We start from the raw sequence: 19,480 nt of genomic DNA on the forward strand, positions 1-19,480 counted from the left end.
CAGTTTTAAGTGATATTTGCCGCAATACGTGACTGCGTTTACAAAACTCGATTTTATAATATTATTATTATATATTAAAAATGTCCGAAGAAGACTTATATTTAGGATTAGATTTAAGCACTCAACAGGTGAGAGAAAATTAAAGGTTAATTAATAAATTATCTTAATAATTTAAGTTGGTATTGCGCATGCGCCAAACTTATAAAAATAAAAAAAATCGAAAATTTTAATTTCAGCTTAAAGCGATCGTTTTAGACCAAAATTTACAACGTACTCACGAAGCTTCTGTTATTTTTGATACTGATTTACCCGAATTTCGCACACACGGCGGTGTCGTCCAAGATAAATCCAATTTAAACGTTGTTACTGCCCCTACATTATTATGGGTGAAAGCTTTGGATATTTTAATGGATCGTTTACTCGTAGCTGGGATGGATTTTGCGAAAATCGCCTCTATTTCAGGAACAGCACAAGTAAATAATTATAATAAGCGTTTTGTTGTTTATAATTTACAGTAGAATTTCTTTTATTATCTAATTTTTTTGTTAATAGCAACACGGATCTGTTTATTGGTTAAAAAACGCAGAAAATACTTTAAAAACATTAAATCCTGATCAATTTTTACATATACAATTAAATGGTGCCTTTTCAATTCAAAATAGTCCAATTTGGATGGATTCGAGTACGTCACAAGAATGCGAAATTTTAGAAAAAGCGGTTGGCGGCCCTGAGGTTTGACAAGTTCAAAAAATTGACATAACCTCATTTAATAATTTTCTTTAAAACAGAATTTAGCTGAAATAACCGGGTCTAAAGCGTATGAACGATTCACTGGTGCTCAAATAGCTAAAATTTATCGAAATAAACCCGAATCTTATCACAACACGGAAGTAATTTAATTAATACGAAATTATTTTAAAAAATTATCTTTTTTTTTTTTTGTAGAGAATTTCTTTGATTAGTAGTTTTTTATGTTCGTTATTTTTGGGAAAAATCGCCCCGATTGATATATCAGATGGTTCGGGGATGAATCTTTTAGATATAAAATCGAAACGGTGGCACCAAAAATTGTTGGAGGAAACGGCGCCGAATTTAAAAGAAAAACTTGGTGATGTCGTTAGTTCCTACACAATTTTAGGAGACGTATCTAGTTATTTCGTTGATCGATGGTGTTTTAGAACTGATTGTAAAGTTGTTGCATTTACTGGGGATAACCCAGCATCGTTAATTGGTAATCCTCTTTAATATAAAATAAATATACCAAACTAATGTGTATTTGTACTGTTTTACATAAAATGCAACATAACTTAATAGTACAGGCATTGGATTGTTTTGCAACTGAGTTGTCAACTCTGAGTTTTCGGCCGTCTTAAGAGACGCACAGCTAAACCCGAATGTTTCTAATTCTAGGCATTCTGAGGAATGTTTTAAAATTCTCCACAACATATTAAAACTATGTTAAAAATTTCAGTATGCAAGAACTACATTGATTTGTAGTATAGATATATAATCAATGTATCATAACTATGTCAGAAATACATCAGATTATGTCAAAATTATCAAAGATGTATCAAAACCATGTCTAACATAAACATAACGTCAGATATATGCAAGATATAAATTTGAAACACATCAGAACGTTCTCAAATGTGATTGATATAGATCAGAACTATAAGATTATTGCCAGCATTCTGAGGAATGTATTAAAATTGTCTACAATATATCAAAAATATGTCAAACATCTCACTATGCAAGAACTGCATTGATTTATAGTACAGATGTGTAATCAATGTATCAGAACTATGTTATATTTGTCAAAAATACATAAGATTATGTCAAAATTATAGAAGATGTATCGAAACTATGTCTAATATAAACATAACGTCAGATATATGCAAGATATGAATTTGGAACACATCAGAACGTTGTCAAATGTGACTGATATAGATCAGAACTGTAAGATTATTGCCAGCATTCTGAGGAATGTATTAAAATTTTCCACAATATATCAAAACTATGTAAAACATCTCAGTATGCAAGAACTACATTGATTTATAGTATAGATATATAATCAATGTATCAGAACTATGTCATATATGTCAGAAATACATCAGATTATGTCAAAATTATCAAAGATGTATCAAAACTAATATCCATTTTAACTGGTTTTAGACTTACAAGCATCAAACAACGTAAATCAGACTTTGACGTTAGTCAATAAGTCATTAAACATTTGTTTTCCATGGCACACTAGGCTAAATATCGATATGATATGTGTGCATTTCATCATGTTGCTGAAGCATGTTCTGAATCCTAAATTGATTTTTCTATCTGATTTTTTGAACAAATGTCTGCTGGAGCAGATTTTTCTAGAAAAATTCGAATAACTCGAGAACGGCCGAATCAAATTGCAAAAAGTAAAGTTATTCATAAACCTTGAAAACAGACAAACCCAAATATGTAAAAATATACAGGTGTTCCATTTAAAAAAATAAAGTTAGTGGCGACTTCCGGTATAACCGGAAGTGCTAGAAATCTGAAAATACTTTAGTCGAAGAGAATGTAATTGATAATACTTAAATCTAAATTTTTAAATTTTTATTTTGGCCAGAACCCTGTATACTTTTAATGAACGGTCGTCGTGGATTACCCTGTATATAATCAATGTGTCAGAACTATGTCATATATGTCAGAAATACATCAGATTGTGTCAAAATTATAAAAGATTTATCAAAACTATGTCTACCATAAACATAACGTCAGATATATGCAAGATATGAATTTGGAACACATCAGAATGTTCTCAAATATACTGATATACAGGGTGATTCGGGAGGAAATGGAAAGATTTTAAGGACATGTCTAGGAAGCTAAAATAAGCCCATATGTTCAAATCCGATTTTCATTTGTTTCCGAGATAATTAGGTTTTTCTTTTTAAAAAGTTAATAAAGTTATGTTTGACAACGTTATCCTATATGACAATTTGATACAAAATGTTAATTAAAGTGATAGTTGTAATTGTTACGAAATAATAAAAATGCCTCACATTTTCAGTCATAGAGAATATGCAGATATGGTGTTTGTTTATGGTTTTTGTAATGGTAATACTGTTCGTTCAATAGAAGAGTATCGACGTCGTTTTCCGAATCGAAGAATTCCTAATAGGCAAGTGTTTCAAACTGTTTTTACACGTGCTGGCGAAAGTGGAATGTTCCCAAGTGCAAGCATTGTTTCTGAAAAACAGCAAGGGCTCAGTTTGGAACATGAAGAAAATATTCTGGATGTTGTAGAAAATAATCCAGGGATAAGTACAAGGCGCATGGCAATACAATTTGAAATTCCACAAACAATGGTTTGGAAAACATTCAACCGGCAAGGCTTAAACGCTTTTCATTTGCAGAAAGTACAAAATCTCCAAGAAGGCTATTATCCATTAAGACTACAATTTTGTCATGGATTCGTGAAAACAGAAGATTACTTAAATGCATATTATTTTCTGATGAAGCTCAGTTTACTCGAGATGGAATTAACAATTACCATAATAATCATCGATGGTCGGACGAAAATCCCCATGCCACGCAAGAACACAATTTCCAACATCGGTTTAGTATTAATGTATGGTGCGGCATTCTAAATGATCAGTTGTTTGGTCCTTTTGTGTTGGATGGCCGTCTTACTGGGGAAGGTTATTTACATTTTTTGGAAGATCATTTAGAGGAAATATTGGACGATGTACCTTTGAATATTCAACAACGTATGATCTTCCAACATGATGGAGCACCCCCTCATTATTCAAATAATGTGAGGAATTTTCTAAATACGCACTTCGGCGATCGCTGGATTGGCAGAGGAGGCCCGTACCCTTGGCCACAGAGATCACCGGACCTCACTCCCCTAGATTTTTGTCTTTTGGGATGGATGAAGTCCTTAGTTTATGCTAGGAAAGTGGACACAAGGGATGCGCTACTAGATCGTATTCTTAATGCTGCGGCGTTCATTAGAGCGAATCATCGTTCACTGAAACTGGCTACCAGGTCCATTTATAAACGCGCAAATAAGTGTATCGAAGTGGGTAGTGGAGTTTTCGAAAATTTAATGTGAATTAATGCTACTTGTTTTTTTGGCTTGTTAGTTTAGTAATAAATTTTGCTTTAATTTTGAAATTATTATTGTTCAAAATATCTCAAACAAATGAAAATCGGATTTGAACATATGGGCTTATTTTAGCTTCCTAGACATGTCCTTAAAATCTTTCCATTTCCTCCCGAATCACCCTGTAGATCAGAACTGTAAGATTATTGCCACCACTAGACCTAGAACTAAAAACATTCTAGGCCAATGGTCTTTTTTGTTTTTTGAGATAAACGAGATCACGTTTGGACACATTTTAAAGGTTTTTTTAATAAAGAATATATCATGAAAGAGCACCATGAAACTGTCCATTTGGCTGTTATATGATAACTAACTTCAGGTGTAAAATGTCAACCTTAATTTTGACATATTTGTAATCTTCATTAAAAATCCTTTAAAGTGAGTACAAACACGACATATTTATCTTCAATATTAATGAAGTTATGGTCAACTTCCGGTTAGAAATGTCAACCTCAATTTTAATATATTCTTAATTTTATAATAATTTTATAAAATGTCTTAAAATTTGTCGCAAAAATAAAAATATAATAAAAAAAAATCAGAAATTAAGGTTGGTATTAATATTTAAAAATGAAATTGCTATCTTCATTGTTGCTAACTTCGGGTTTAATGTTTTTTATTCTAACTTTTTTGTTTTTTGAGATAAGTGCGTCATGTTTGGACTCATTTTAAAGGTTATTTTATAAAGATTACGAATATAATAATAAAATTAAAGTTGACATTAACACCTAAAAGTTTTTTCTTAGCCGTGCATCGAAACTCTTTCAAAAAACATTAAAATTGTTTAGTGGTAGTTCTAGTGCTAGTATTAGTCTAGTTTTATTTGTTATTCAGCACTAGATTATAGAAATGTTGCATTTTATGTGGGACGCCCCGGTTTCTATGGAAATATATTTTTATATATTGCATCTTAAATAAAATGTACTGTATTTTCATAATTTTAGGTATGAGATTATCACCTGAATGGCTTGCAGTTAGTTTAGGAACGAGCGATACAATTTTTCTTTGGTTAAATGAGCCAAAAGTGTTATTAGAAGGCCACGTTTTTTGTAATCCTCTCGATGACGAAGCTTATATGGCTTTATTATGGTTATTTAAAAAGATATACAGTACCGCTCAAAAGTGTATCATATTTTGTTTGATGTGTGTATCTTTTTTCCTACTTAACTTTTTGATTTAAAATTTTCACACAGTATTTCGCATCTTTCAAACATGTTTTGAACATTAAGTACACATCAGCTTTTATAAACAAAATGATTTATCAAAATAACGTAAACTGATAACTTCATCAATCGTAAAAACACCAGATATATGGTGTGGGAACCATGACACTTCCATCGCCGTGCTTCATGGCGTGCAATTGGTATTTGGAATCGAAGAAAGACGTCGTATCCACAATATGCCATCTGTTCTAAATGTCAGAAACTTGTTCTCTTCAGTTGAAGTATGCCTTTTTGGCCCATTCTTGGCCAATACGAACGATTTCTTCACTGCTCGTCACCAAACGAGTCCAACAGCATTTAGTCTTCTCAAAATTAACATCTAATGTCCACTACGCCAAGCTTAGGATTGCTCCTGCTCAGCCGTACGGCGTTCCTATCCTCAAGGGAAGTGGTAACTCAACTCTTGGTCTTCCTGGACGTGTTTTCGTCACTAAGCCTCCCTGAGTTCGCCAGTTCTTAAGAGCTCTGAATAGAGCAGACTGCTTCAGTGTCATCTTTTGACAACGGCCTTCTAGGATCTTCTGCATCACTTTAGACACTTCCCATGTTTGTAAATACAGAAAAAGTAAATTTAAAGAAAGTGCAAAAATTAAAATATAGAAAAAACAATCGATCTTTCACCTCAAATTTTGTTATTCTTACGATCATAAAGCAGCTTTAAGCTGAGAAATGAGTAAAAAATGAGTTTGATTGGTGTAAAATGAAATTTTTCAAAATATGATACACTTTTGAGCAGTACTATAATTAAAAAATACTTAATAAATCAAAAAATAAATTTTTTAGTTTTAAAAATGGATCGTTAACGAGAGAACGAATACGAGATTCTTGCGCAAATGGTTCATGGGACCTTTTTAACCAACTTTTAGAGAGCACACCACGCGGAAACTTCGGCAACATGGGCTTGTTCTATGACCGAAAAGAAATTATCCCATTCGTTTCGGGCGATTTTTGTTACAATAAGCGTGGCGAAAAAGTGACGAAATTTTCCAGTTTGGAAGTCCAAGTTAGAGCTTTAATCGAGGGACAATTTATCGCGAAACGCGCTCACGTTGAGGATATCGGATTTAAATTCAACAGCGAAACAAAAATTTTAGCCACAGGCGGTGCATCCAAAAACAAAGCGATTTTACAAGTTTTATCCGACGTTTTTAATTCGCCCGTTTACATTTTGGTTGGAATTAAATGTCTTTTTGAGGGTATATGGATTTATTTTTTTATTTTAGGATACGTCGAATGCGGCCGTGTTAGGATCTGGTTATCAAGCGAAATATGCGTTGTATAAAAAGGAGAAATGTTTTAAAGAAGTTACGGAAAATCTGCCAGAACCAAAGTTATTGTGTTCTCCGTTTCAGGATGTCGAAGAAATTTATATTCCCATGGTTGAAAAATATAGGAAAATTATTGATGTTATTAATTATGCGAATTGTTAAAATAGTTTTAAATAATGTTGTGAAGTAGATATCTCCGTGTCTTATGCATTTATTACAGTTTAAACTTGTATACAGCACAAAGTTGGTCAAGTATGACATTTATGTTACCAACGTTAAGAAAAGTAATCATCCAAAATAATCATGATGACATCAGGTGCTAAATTAATGAAAATAAACAAGTAGGTACCGAATTAACCCATCTTAGTATCTTTTCTGGTTGAAATTTTTTGATGACTCTTTTATGTTGGGATAAAGTTTCTTTTGATTGATATAGAATTGAATTTCCTTCAAAATGAGTCCAAACTCGACTATTCTATCTTGTTTAGTTCTCGAGATATTCGAATTTTAAGCTTTGATTATTATCACAAAATGGCGGGTTATTACCATTAATTTTTTTATCACAACTTTTTTGTCTTTTAACATAAATATATCGAATATGGTATTAAATTAAAGGAAATTAAAAATCTTATGGATCTATGCTAAATTTGATAATTAATTATGAAGTAAAAAGGTAATAATAATAATAAATTAAGTAATTTTAATTCAAAATTTTTGAATTCGATTTCAACTTAAAATCACTTTCACTTTAATTTAGAGCGATTTAAATAAACAATTTCTTTTACTTTGGGTTTTTGAGAAAAAGATAATAAAAAATAATAAAAACTTGAGTTGGGATGAAATTTATCTTGATTGATTTAGAATTGAGTTTTCTTCAAAATGAGTCCAAACTCGACTATTTTATCTTGTTTAGTTCTCGAGATATTCGAATTTTAAGGTTTGGTTATTATCAAAAAATGGCGGATTATTACCATTAATTTTTTTATCACAACTTTTTTGTCTTTTAATATAAATATATCGTATTTGGTATTAAATTAAAGGAAATTGAAAACATTATGGATCTATGCTAAATTTGATAATTAATTATGAAGTAAAAAGGTAATAATAATAAATTAAGTGATTTTAATTAAAAATTTTTGAATTCGATTTTAAATTAAAATCACTTTCACTTTAATTTAGAACGATTTAAATAAACAATTTCTTTTACTTTGGGTTTTTGAGAAAAAGATAATAAAAATAATAAAACCTTGGATTGGGATAAAATTTATCTTGATTGATATAGAATTGAGTTTTCTTCAAAATGAGTCCAAACTCGACTATTTTATCTTGTTTAGTTCTCGAGATATTCGAATTTTAAGGTTTGATTATTATCAAAAATGGCGGGTTATTACCATTAATTTTTTTATCACAACTTTTTTGTCTTTTAATATAAATATATCGTATGTGGTATTAAATTAAAGGAAATTGAAAATCTTATGGATCTATGCTAAATTTGATAATTAATTATGAAGTAAAAAGGTAATAATAATAAATTAAGTAATTTTAATTTAAAATATTTGAATTCGATTTTAAATTAAAATCACTTTCGCTTTAATTTAGAACGATTTAAATAAACAATTTCTTTTACTTTGGGTTTTTGAGAAAAAGATAATAAAAACTTGGGTTGGGATAAAATTTATCTTGATTGATATAAAATTGAGTTTCCTTCAAAATGAGTCCAAACTCGACTATTTTATCTTGTTTAGTTCTCGAGATATTCGAATTTTAAGGTTTGATTATTATCAAAAAATGGCGGATTATTACCATTATTTTTTTTATCACAACTTTTTTGTCTTTTAATATAAATATATCGTGTTTGGTATCAAATTAAAGGAAATTTAAAATCTTATCGATCTATGATAAATTTGATAATTAATTATGAACTAAAGGGGTAATAATAATAATAAATTAACTGATTTTAATTAAAAAATTTTGAATTTGATTTTAAATAAAAATCAATTTCGTTTTAATTTATAATGATTCAAATAAACAATTTTTTTATGTCAGGTTTTTGAAAGAAAGATGATAAAATATTGAACTGCATGATCATCTTCTATTAGCTTCATCCAAAACTGGACGTACTTTTGCAAATTTATCATTTGCATCTAACTCATTATTGTTGAAAAACGAATGAACCTTTTGATGGACTCAAATGTAGATCTTGGAAGAGATTGTGTCACAATTTAAACCCCCAGGTCTGGTTGACTTGACCAGTAGTTTCCATCAAGGAACATGTCTCAATAAAAGAATACCGAAAAATCTTTTCAATTCACATGGTTTCAATCCAAGATAAGCATTATTTTGAACAACGCTAAATTTAACAATCATATTGATGAGTCCATTATCTAAAAACTTAACAAATAGTTCTTGAGGTTAAAGTACGAAAGGCAGAATCTTGGTCCGCCAATTTCTGAACACCTGTATATGCTACCCGCATTTTTATCAGTTAAAAAATATCACATGTGATTTATTCAGTTAACCCTTTCGTTACTAAGAGCGTACGCATACGTTTTTGTATATATGGGCTTGCTAAATGATCTTGAAAATACTCCGTAACGAAAGGGTTAAAAAACCTAAGTAGGTAGTTTTTATCCACTTAAAAAATCAGGTTATTGGTATACAGGTATATATTATTGAAGTGCAAAATAAAATAAAAAAGTTTCTAGTGGATAAAATCAACGTCTGGGCAAAGATGGGTTAAATTTTTAGGTAAATATATAGCAAATAAATATGTACTCACCTTTGAATTCATCTTCATTACATTCCGAACTGGAATCTTCAAAGGTTACGTTGAATAGACGAAATAAACATCCTCGTCTAACATAAATCTTTGTATTTTGCTGGAAAAGTGTAAACATAAAACCTATATGAACTCAAAAACCGTATTTTACCTTTAAATAACGAAACTTCAAACCACTTCAAACGTTAATGTGACACAAGATTTCAAAACATGATGTAACTAAATTCCCTGCTAATGTTGCCAACTGTCATAAATTTGACAGTTATAAAGATTTTAATAATTTATGTTTATTAATATTTTATAAATTATTTATATATTTTTATAACATTGTTATTAACTTGTAATTTATAAAAAATAAAGCACGCTTTTTAATACAATACGAAAAATTTTATTGCTCAAAAAAATATCATAGTTATTAATCAAGAGATTTTCTTTAAATAAATTGTAAATAAATTTTTAATTCATTTAGCACGGTTAAACCCGATACTTTCTAGTTTTAGTGTTAGTTCTAGTTTTAGTGCAATAAAAATATGCAACATGGTGATATCTTATGCTAACTAACGCTACCTACCACTGTCGCTAGAACTAACATTAGACTTAGAAGAACTAAAAACATTCAAGGTAAATGTTTTTTATTTTTTGAGATAAATGCATCATGTTTGGACACATTTTAAATGTTTTTTAATAAAGAATACATCATGAAAGAACACCATGCAGTTGTCCATTTGTCTATTATATGATAACTAACTTCATGTGTAAAGTGTCAACCTCAATTTTGACATATTTGTAATCTTCATTAAAAATCCTTTAAAGTGAGTACAAACACGACATATGTATCTTCAATAGTAATGAAGTTATGGTTAACTTCCGGTTAGAAATGTCAACCTCAATTTTAACATATTTGTAACCGTCGTGAAAAATCTTCAATATTAATGAAGTTATGGTCAACTTCCGATTAGAAATGTCAACCTCAATTTTGACATATTTGTAATCGTCGTGAAAAATCCTTCAAAATCAGCCCAAACATGATACGTTTAATTCCAATATTACTCGAGCTATAAGCAACTTCCGGTTTGAAATGTCAATGTCATTTTGATATATTCTTAGTTTTTATAAAATGTCTTAAAATTTGTGTCAAAAACAATAACTTAATTAAACAAATCAGAAATTAAGGTTGGTATTAATATTTAAATATTAAATTGCAATCTTCATTGTTGCTAACTTCGGGTTTAATGTTTTTTATTCTAACTTTTTTGTTTTTTGAGATAAGTGCGTCATGTTTGTACTCATTTTAAAGGTTATTTTATAAAGATTACGAATATAATAATAAAATTAAAGTTGACTTCAAACATTGATATCTAAACAGAAAAATTTAACTTCAAAACTTGCTTTTATTAAATATGCTCAGTACAAAAAACTTACGTCATAATTAACTATATAAAACTTATGTAGAATGTGAAAAAAATCATAATACCAGTCGATTAACTACAAAAAACTTTCTTTTCTTTTCTTGTGAGTGTATTCTTTTTGAAATTACTTCTCCTCTCTCTTGTAACTTTGGTTTTTGTCTCTTTTTCGTTTTTTTGTAACCTTGATTGTCGTGTTTATACAGTTTTTAATATTTTAATACATTTTTTATTCGTAATCGATTTTAATTCGTTTTTTGTAGTTAATCGACTGGTATTATGAATTTTTTCACATTTTACATAAGTTTTATATAGTTAATTATGACGTAAGTTTTTATATTTGTCTATTATATGATAACTAACTTCAGGTATAAAATGGCATGATGTAACTAAATTCGCTGTTAACGTTGCCAACTGTCACAAATTTGACAGTTTTAATATTTTATAAATTATTTATATATTTTATAAAATCGTTATTAACTTGTAAGTTATAAAAAATAAAGCACGCTTTTTAATACAATACAAAAAATTTTATTGCTCAAAAAAATATCACAGTTACAGTTATTAATCACCACAGATTTGTTTTAAATAAATTGTAAATAAAAAAAGATTAAAAAATAACTTAATTGATATTTCTTTTTTGAAAAAATAAATTAATAAAATTCAGGTACTCACCGAGACACTTTTTGGTTATTATCTGGGTATTTGCAGGAACACCGAAACAAACAGAAGTAAAAATTAGTTAGAAATTAAAAATGTTGTTTAGTTTAAAAACATATAAGGGAAAATGTTAAAGATATTTCGTCATTTATCGGTTAATTTCGTTTTAAATGAAGAGGAAATATCTTTAAAACAAATCCTAAATGAAAAAGTAAAAATAAAAAACCACCTAACCCAGGTTAATTCGTTTTTCTAGAGGAAGGAAAGACAAATATGCCCCTACTTGTGAATTAAAATTACTAACACTTTTCGTTTTATTCATTTTTACAAACCTGAGCTAAATAGCTAATAAAGGTAATAAAATTTTTCACCTAACATTCATTAAATAAAATAAAAAAATTAAAAGAAATAAAGAATATTTCATAAAAAAACACTAAAAGAAAAATCTATACATACCTATATTATTTTTCTCTAACAACTTCCTATCACTATCTATTTATTATCTCCTTCATTATCTCCTGCGCCTTTATTTTCCTATTAGAAAAATCTTCTAATAATTTCATATCCTGCGAATTTTTCCTGACTCTTTTTCATTTTTTGACACCTTTTATCACTTCCTAACACTCAACTAATAATAAACGAAACCCTAAAAGTAACCTAAATCACGAATATTCTTTTGCAAGAAAAAAAAACAACCTTTATTGTTATTAAATGTCAATGTTACAGATAATAAAAGAATAGAACCAAAACGTTGTTTTCAAAAACTATAATAAATTGTATAATTTTATTACATCTAACGTTCGTACATTAAAAAAAATCCATAATCTCTCTACACACTAATCCTACGTTTAGTTTAGATCAAAGAAACTTTTCGAATATTTTTTATTTATTGAAATTTAAATTTAAAAAACTTAAATTGCACCGTAACTAAACACATATCGAGTTTGTTTTAACAGAAAAGAAAAAAATGGATCACCTACACTAATCACACACATATCTAAAGATGAATTGAACAAAAAAAATTAGTTGAAAATCAAAAAAAAAAAAAAATCTTAAACCCTAATTTTATTGTTTATCGTTAATTAATTAATTTGATAACTAAATTAAACGACTTCAATTCATTTCATTTCAACACTAACACATTTTTTTTATATCATTAATAAATTAATTAATTAAATTTCGATCTCTCCCAATAAAAACGGGCGAGATAAATTTTTAACTTCCTTTTTTTTTTTTAAATAAAAACATTTTGCGTCAATGTCTTTTTAATTGTCCAAATTCACTTACTTTTTGTCTCAATCTCAAAAATTTCGAGTTATTAAAACCGACGGTTACCACCACCACCACCACCCATTTGACCCCCATTTTGGTTGTAACCACCGCCTCCACCTCCACCTCCACCGCCGTAACCACCGCCGTTACCTAAAAAATGAGTTGTTAATAAAAAATTTTATTTATTATTTAATTAATTAACCGTAAGGAGCAGGTCGATTTTGTTGGAAATTATTCCTCATAGCACCCCCTCCGTAATTCTGTTGATATCCACCCCCGAAATTATCGTTGGGACCTCCTCCATTTCCACCCCAATTTCCTCCTCCACCACCTTGATTCCCCCCAAAACCATTTCCTCCTCCTCCTCCTCCACCACCTTGATTTCCACCCCATCCTCCTCCTCCGCTACCTCCGCCTTGTCCTCCACCTTGATTATCCCACGGATTTCCATTCCAATTATTTCCGCTATAACCTTGTCCTTGCATATTCCAATCGCCACCTCCGCGATTACTCCAATTTCCACCTCCACCACCTCCGCCGTTATTATAATTACTACGAGGACCACGAGGTCCCCTCGGTCCAGGTCCACCCATATTTCCTCCTTGACCCCCACCTCCACCTCCGCCACCACCTCCTTGATTTCGTTCCATTTCCGCTTTACTCAAAGCTTTTTTAACGTCGATGTGTTTTCCTTTTATTTGATGCGAACGTTGCACTAAAATAAAATTGTATTTAAGAAAAATTAGATATATTAGAATCTATAGATTATTTAGGGTGATTTAACAGTTTTGAAAGGTGCTGAATACGAAAATGACAAGTTTTTTCCATCACCCATCGTCTTTCTGCATCTCAACGCAATAATCTGAAACTAAATATCCTAATGGAAACGTTCACCCTGGTACTAACTCAAGTTTTCAGGGAAAAAATCGAAATAAGAATGCAGAAAGAAATCTTTTTTGGTTATTAGGCAGCGAAGATTTTCCATTTTTTTGAGAAAATCATTGACATTGCTGATGTATTATTGGCTAGGATTGTGAACGACACGAACCCGTTTAAGAATGATATCCTTTTTTGGATATGTTGATGATGTTCTGGTAATAATTAAAGACAACACTAAAAATCCACATCATACAACAAATCTCACACAAAAACGGTTACCCACAACATATAATAAATAAACTAACAACAAAAATACAAAGGAAACATAATTTGAAACACATCACGACACTCATACACGAAGAAAAAAATCTACGAATTTAACCTATAGATCAATTAGCTATCCTGGAAACTTAGAACCTTGCATTTAAGACAAAAAACGCACTTGGGTTTAAAATGTCAACTTCAATTTTGACATATTTGTAATCTTCATTAAAAATCCTTTCAAATGAGTACAAACACGACATATTTATCTGCAACATTAATGAAGTTACGGTTAACTTCCGGTTAAGAATGTCAACCTCAATTTTGACATATTTGTAATCGTCATAAAAAATCCTTTAAAATGAGTCCAAACACGACATATTTAACTTTAATATTAATAGAAATACAATCACTTCCGGTTTGAAACGTCAACGTCAATTTTGATATATTTGCCATCTTCATTTAAAAACCTTTAAAATGAGTCCAAAGATGACACACTTATCTCAAAAAACAAAAAAGTTAGACAAAAAACATTAAACCCGAAGTTAGCAATAAAGAAGATAGCAATTTAGTTTTTAAATATTAATACCAACTTAATTTTTTATTTTTTTTTATTTAATTTTTGTTTTTGTAACAAATTTTAACACATTTTATAAAATTAAAAATGTATCAAAATGACATTGACATTTCAAACCGGAAGTTGCTTATATCTCGAGTAATATTGGAATTGAACGTATCATGCTTGGACTCATTTTAAAGGATTTTTCACGACGATCACAAATATGTTAAAACTGACGTTGACATTTTTAACCGGAAGTTGACCATAACTTCATTAATATCTCAAAAAACAAAAAAGATAGAATAAAAAACATTAAACTCTAAATTAGCAACAATAAAGATAGCAATTTAATTTTTAAATATTAATACCAACCTTAATTTTTGATTTTTTTTATTATAGTTTTGTTTTTGTGATAAATATTGACATTTTATAAAAATTAAGAATATGTCAAAATGACGTTGACATTCTTAACCGGAAGTTGACCGTAACTTCATTAATATTGAAGATAAATATAAATATGTCGTGTTTATATTCATTTTAAATGACTTTTAATGAAGATTACAAATATGTCAAAATTGAGGTTGACATTTTAACCCTGAAGTTAGTTATCATATAATAGATAAATGGACAAGTTCATGGTATTCTTTCACGATGTTTTCTTTATTTAAAAAAAAACCTTTAAAATGAGTCCAAAATTTTCCAAAATATTTATCACAAAAAATAAAAAAGAGAATAAAAATCAATAACCTTGAATGTTTTTAGTTCTAGTTTTACACTAACACTGGACGCGTTCACCAACTGTCAACATTTGCAAACGGAGACCAAACTGTTGGCAACATTTCTGGTGAACGCAACCCTAACTTCAAACGTGTTTGGTAAACGGCCGCCATTTTATCAATTTTTCCACCGCAAACGGTGTTTGGTGTCATCTTAAATTTAAAATCAACAAAAAAGAATGGCAGAAGCCCGAAATTATTTATTTAATGGGTTAATGTATACTATCTTTGAAAATGAAGAAATTCATGATAAATTGAGCGGAATGTACCTATAAATTAATTAAAATTGTAAAAAAATGTCATTAAAGCACCACCTGTTATTATGCAACCATATGTCTATAGGAAAAATTGTGACTATGTAGAAATAACACTATACCTAAAACTAGAATCATTCGGGTTTAGCCGTCTTTAGAGAAGTTCTAGGTATAGTATTAGTTCTAGTTTTACACATGCACTGTCGCTACAACTAACATTAGACCTAGAACTAGAAACATTTGGGTTTAGCTGCACGTCTCTCAAAACGGCTAAACCTGAATGATTTTAGTTCTAGATCTTGTGTTAGTTCTAGTGCAATACTGGAACTAACACTAGACCGAGAACTAGAAACTTTTGGGTTTAGCCGCACGTCTCTCAAGATGGCTAAATCCGAATGATTTTAGTTTTAAATCTTGTTAGTTCTAGTGATAGTGTAAAACTAACTCCACAAATGTAGAAATTGCGTGCAGAGACTAATCCATCTTCTCAAAATCATATTTGGCAGCAGAATCATTTTTAATTTGCAAAACTTGCTCTTGTAGTGTTTCTGATAGCTCATTTATCTTAAAATCATATGTCAGCAGAATCATTTTTAATTTCCAAAACTTGGTCTTGTACTGTTTCTGGTAGCTCATCTACATATTTTAAAAAGTTAGGGAAGTTAGAGAAGTAACGCTTGAATTTATCGCTGATGTGCTGCAAATGGTTTGATATTTTTTTCTTCATATTATCAGTGTCCTCAAAAAGCAAATTGCATGCTAACATTTTGCGATTCCAGAGTTGCAATTTTCCAATGTACATCATGATGGCATCTCGATAATGAATTATGTTCGATTGCAATTCCAACTTTAGTGAATTCAAAGAATCGAGAATATCCGATAGATAAGGCAATACTGCTAGAACAGTTGGTTTTCTGAATTCAATTCAGTTTGATTTTGGATTACAAAAACAAAATTACTTCATCTTGAAGGTCGGATAAACTTGCTAACTTATTTCCTTTTAAGAGCAACAATAATGTTTTATGTTCTGTGCCCAAATCTCCACAAAAGACTGCAAAAGCTAGGGTGTTAAACGCACTTTTTTTTAAGATAATTGACAATTTTAATGCATGATTTTAAAACATCGTTGACTTCGCTTGAAAGTGGCCAAAGCTAGATGGTGTATAAAACAATGAATAACGGTTATATTAGGATTTTTTTTTTTGACCAACTGAACGAATCCTGAGCGAGAGCCACGCATTGAGGGAGCGTCGTGTGTGTATGCCTATCAACTTTTGCCATTATAGTTTATGTTTATCAAAGAATTCAGAGATAACTGTCATTATATCAACTGCTTTTGAAGTTGTCGTTAACTCTGTAGAAAACAGCATTTCTTCTTTGATTGTTTTAATGATGCAGCAAATGCATTATGCTGCTGATATGGCTAATATCTGTGGCCATATCATCGCTGCGACGTTTCACAGTATTGTCAGGAAGCAGAATTTGTATACATTTTTGTTTACTTTGTGATTTAAGAAGAATATCAGCGGTTTCTAACATACAAGGTTTGATAAGAGTTTCAATGATAATGTGGCTTTTCTTGGTCTTTGCAATAATACGAAGCTTCAAGCGTCTTTTCACTTAACTGAGTAAAGGATCCAGTACAATCCAATTTTATGCGTTTCAAAGTTGTAGAGTGTTGTACCTCTCGCGCTCCCTTTAACATGTCGTTACGCCCCCATATTTGAAAAACCCTGCCCTAGAGGAAAAGAAAGCATATGTGTTGCCATTGTGCAGCCTTCAGGCTTCTTTTTGAAGAATCAATGAAAAGCCTCCACTTCAATCAGCTTTGTATTCAATTCCAAACTTTTGAACCAAACCAGGAACATCACAGCATGTAGACCAACTCGCCTTCTTGTTTGAAATAGTCAATAAATTCATGATTTCTAAATCTATAGTGATAAAAAGGTGTTCTAGCAGCCAGTAGGTTTTTTTTCTTGTAGTCTAGAACCCAAGAGGAGTTCAGCATTCTTCTTGGCAAGTCCCAAATCATCAAGCTCAAACTGAGTAAAAAGTTGTAGGGTGGCTCATCTCATCTAGCGTTTCTGAAGGCTGAGATACAAGCACATCTGGTTCATGAGTTACAGGTCACATTGCAGAAGGAAGGTTGTGATACACTATTTTATTCTTAAGAGTTATAGCCATTAAAATCATAGTAGCAAAAATAACAGTCATCACTTTGATTTTTATTTCACTGTGATTGTTCCCTCCACACCATCAGAATGCCAAATTTGAAGAATCATTCAATTTTCAAAATTTTTTTACTTGATGACCACTTCCTGAGATCTACACAAATATAACACACTTTGTGAGGTGCCCATGATTGAGCTCCTACAAAGTCTGTAATGTTTCTCTGGTGTTTTTTAATTACAAGTGTAACAAAAATTGTAGGGAGAATAGTAAAACGCGTAGTACAGAATCCCCTAGAGGAAAAGGAAGCATATGTGTTACCATTGTGCAGAAGTACAGCCAACAGGCTTCTTTTTGAAGAATCAATGAAAAGCCTCCACTTCAATCAGCTTTATATTCAATTCTAAATTTTTAAACCAAACCAGGAACATCACAACAGTAGACCAACTCGCCTTTTTGTTTGAAATAGTCAATAAATTCATGATTTCTAAATCTATAGTGATAAAAAGATGTTCTAGCAGCCAGTAGTTTAGTCTAGAACCCAAGAATTCAGCATTGGTTGAAGAAGTTGTGGGGTGGCATAATCTGAAGGATCTTGGAAATCACAGTAATCTGTAATATACTATATCTCTTTTATTCTTAGAGTTATAGCCATTAAACTCCTCATCACTGTGATTTTTTGGTGCCCTCCACACCCTCAGAATACCAAATTTAAATGATTTTTTTACCTGATGACCACTTCATGAGATCTTCAACACAAATATAACACACTTTGTGAGGTGCCCATGATTGGGCCCTCAAGTCTCATACCAAAATAGTAGTAATGTAGTTTCCTAACAAAGTCTGTAATGTTGCTCTGGTGCTTTTTAATGACAAGTTCACCACAAATGTGACAAAAATTGTCCTATTTGCTTTTAATATAATCAAAGGAAATAGGAAAACGCGTAATGGCGACATAATTCAACTTAAAATATGAGACATGCGAAAAAACTAAGGGTGATGAAAATTTTTCATTATTTTTCACAAATTCAACACCCAAAAACCAATAAACGCCTTTCAATTTTTATAATTATTACAAAAATTAAACACTTACAACAGATTTTATCGACCGAATCATAATCTTCAAATTCGATAAATCCAAATCCTCGTTTCTTCCCTGTCTCTTTATCAGTAACAACAGTACACGTCAAAATAGTTCCAAATTTCTTAAAATGTTCCCTTAAATCGTCCTCCTCCACGTCCTCTTTTAATCCTCCAACAAAAAGCTTCTTAACCGTAGCCCCCGCTTCTGGTCTGCCAATATCTTGTCGTGGGACCGCTCTTTTCGGCTCAACGACGCGGCCATCGACGCGATGGGGGCGCGAATTTTGAGCGTCATCAACCATATGGGCCCTCGAATAAGTGATAAATCCAAAACCTCGGGATCGCTTCGTTTTTGGATCCTTCATAACGACCACGTCGACGATTTCGCCCCATTTCTCGAAGTGTTTTTTTAGTGAATCGTCGGTTGTACGGTAATCTAAACCGCCGATAAATAGTTTTCGGAAATGTTCCGGTTCCGGTTTGTTATCCTAAATGGTTAAGAAATGAAATTAAAATGGCATGATGGTGACAAAGCGTCATCTTCGGTTCGGCGTTTCTTTTAACTTGTGGTACTTACGGAGGAATTATTGGAGCAATCGTCTTCCCGCTTCATGATTGAGTTTGATTATTATCGAAAAAAGCACCTACTTTTGAGAAAAATTAGAGAAAAATGTGGCTTTCAACAACACAATAGATTAAACGTAAACCAAGCGCAGGTAACGCCACTAAATGACGTGA

At 30.9% G+C, this 19,480-nt stretch overlaps 2 protein-coding genes across 3 annotated transcripts; one reads left to right on the forward strand and one right to left on the reverse strand.

Moving 5' to 3' along the window:
* Positions 1-36: 36 nt before the first annotated feature.
* On the forward strand, positions 37-9,800 carry LOC111429123 (xylulose kinase). Its single transcript, XM_023064941.2, has 8 exons — positions 37-128; positions 237-473; positions 553-732; positions 789-890; positions 946-1,231; positions 5,098-5,242; positions 6,160-6,547; positions 6,600-9,800. The coding sequence occupies exons 1-8, from the start codon at positions 81-83 to the stop codon at positions 6,804-6,806; spliced, it is 1,593 nt and encodes a 530-aa protein (XP_022920709.2). The 5' UTR covers positions 37-80; the 3' UTR covers positions 6,807-9,800.
* Positions 9,801-11,337: 1,537 nt separating this feature from the next.
* Positions 11,338-19,480, reverse strand: LOC111429113 (heterogeneous nuclear ribonucleoprotein A1, A2/B1 homolog). 2 transcript variants are annotated; one of them, XM_023064922.2, is made up of 5 exons: positions 19,320-19,480; positions 18,753-19,230; positions 12,964-13,476; positions 12,777-12,911; positions 11,338-11,526 (listed from the first exon to the last, which is right to left on the reverse strand). In XM_023064922.2, exons 1-4 carry the CDS (start codon positions 19,353-19,355, stop codon positions 12,808-12,810), a joined length of 1,131 nt encoding a protein of 376 aa, XP_022920690.2. In that variant the 5' UTR covers positions 19,356-19,480; the 3' UTR covers positions 11,338-11,526; positions 12,777-12,807. The 2 variants fall into 2 exon arrangements, with proteins under 2 accessions (XP_022920690.2, XP_022920689.2); XM_023064921.2 differs by lacking the exon at positions 11,338-11,526 and having other exon boundaries at positions 12,241-12,911.

This window comes from Onthophagus taurus, chromosome 3, assembly GCF_036711975.1.
Source record: "Onthophagus taurus isolate NC chromosome 3, IU_Otau_3.0, whole genome shotgun sequence".
NCBI lineage: Eukaryota > Metazoa > Arthropoda > Insecta > Coleoptera > Scarabaeidae > Onthophagus > Onthophagus taurus.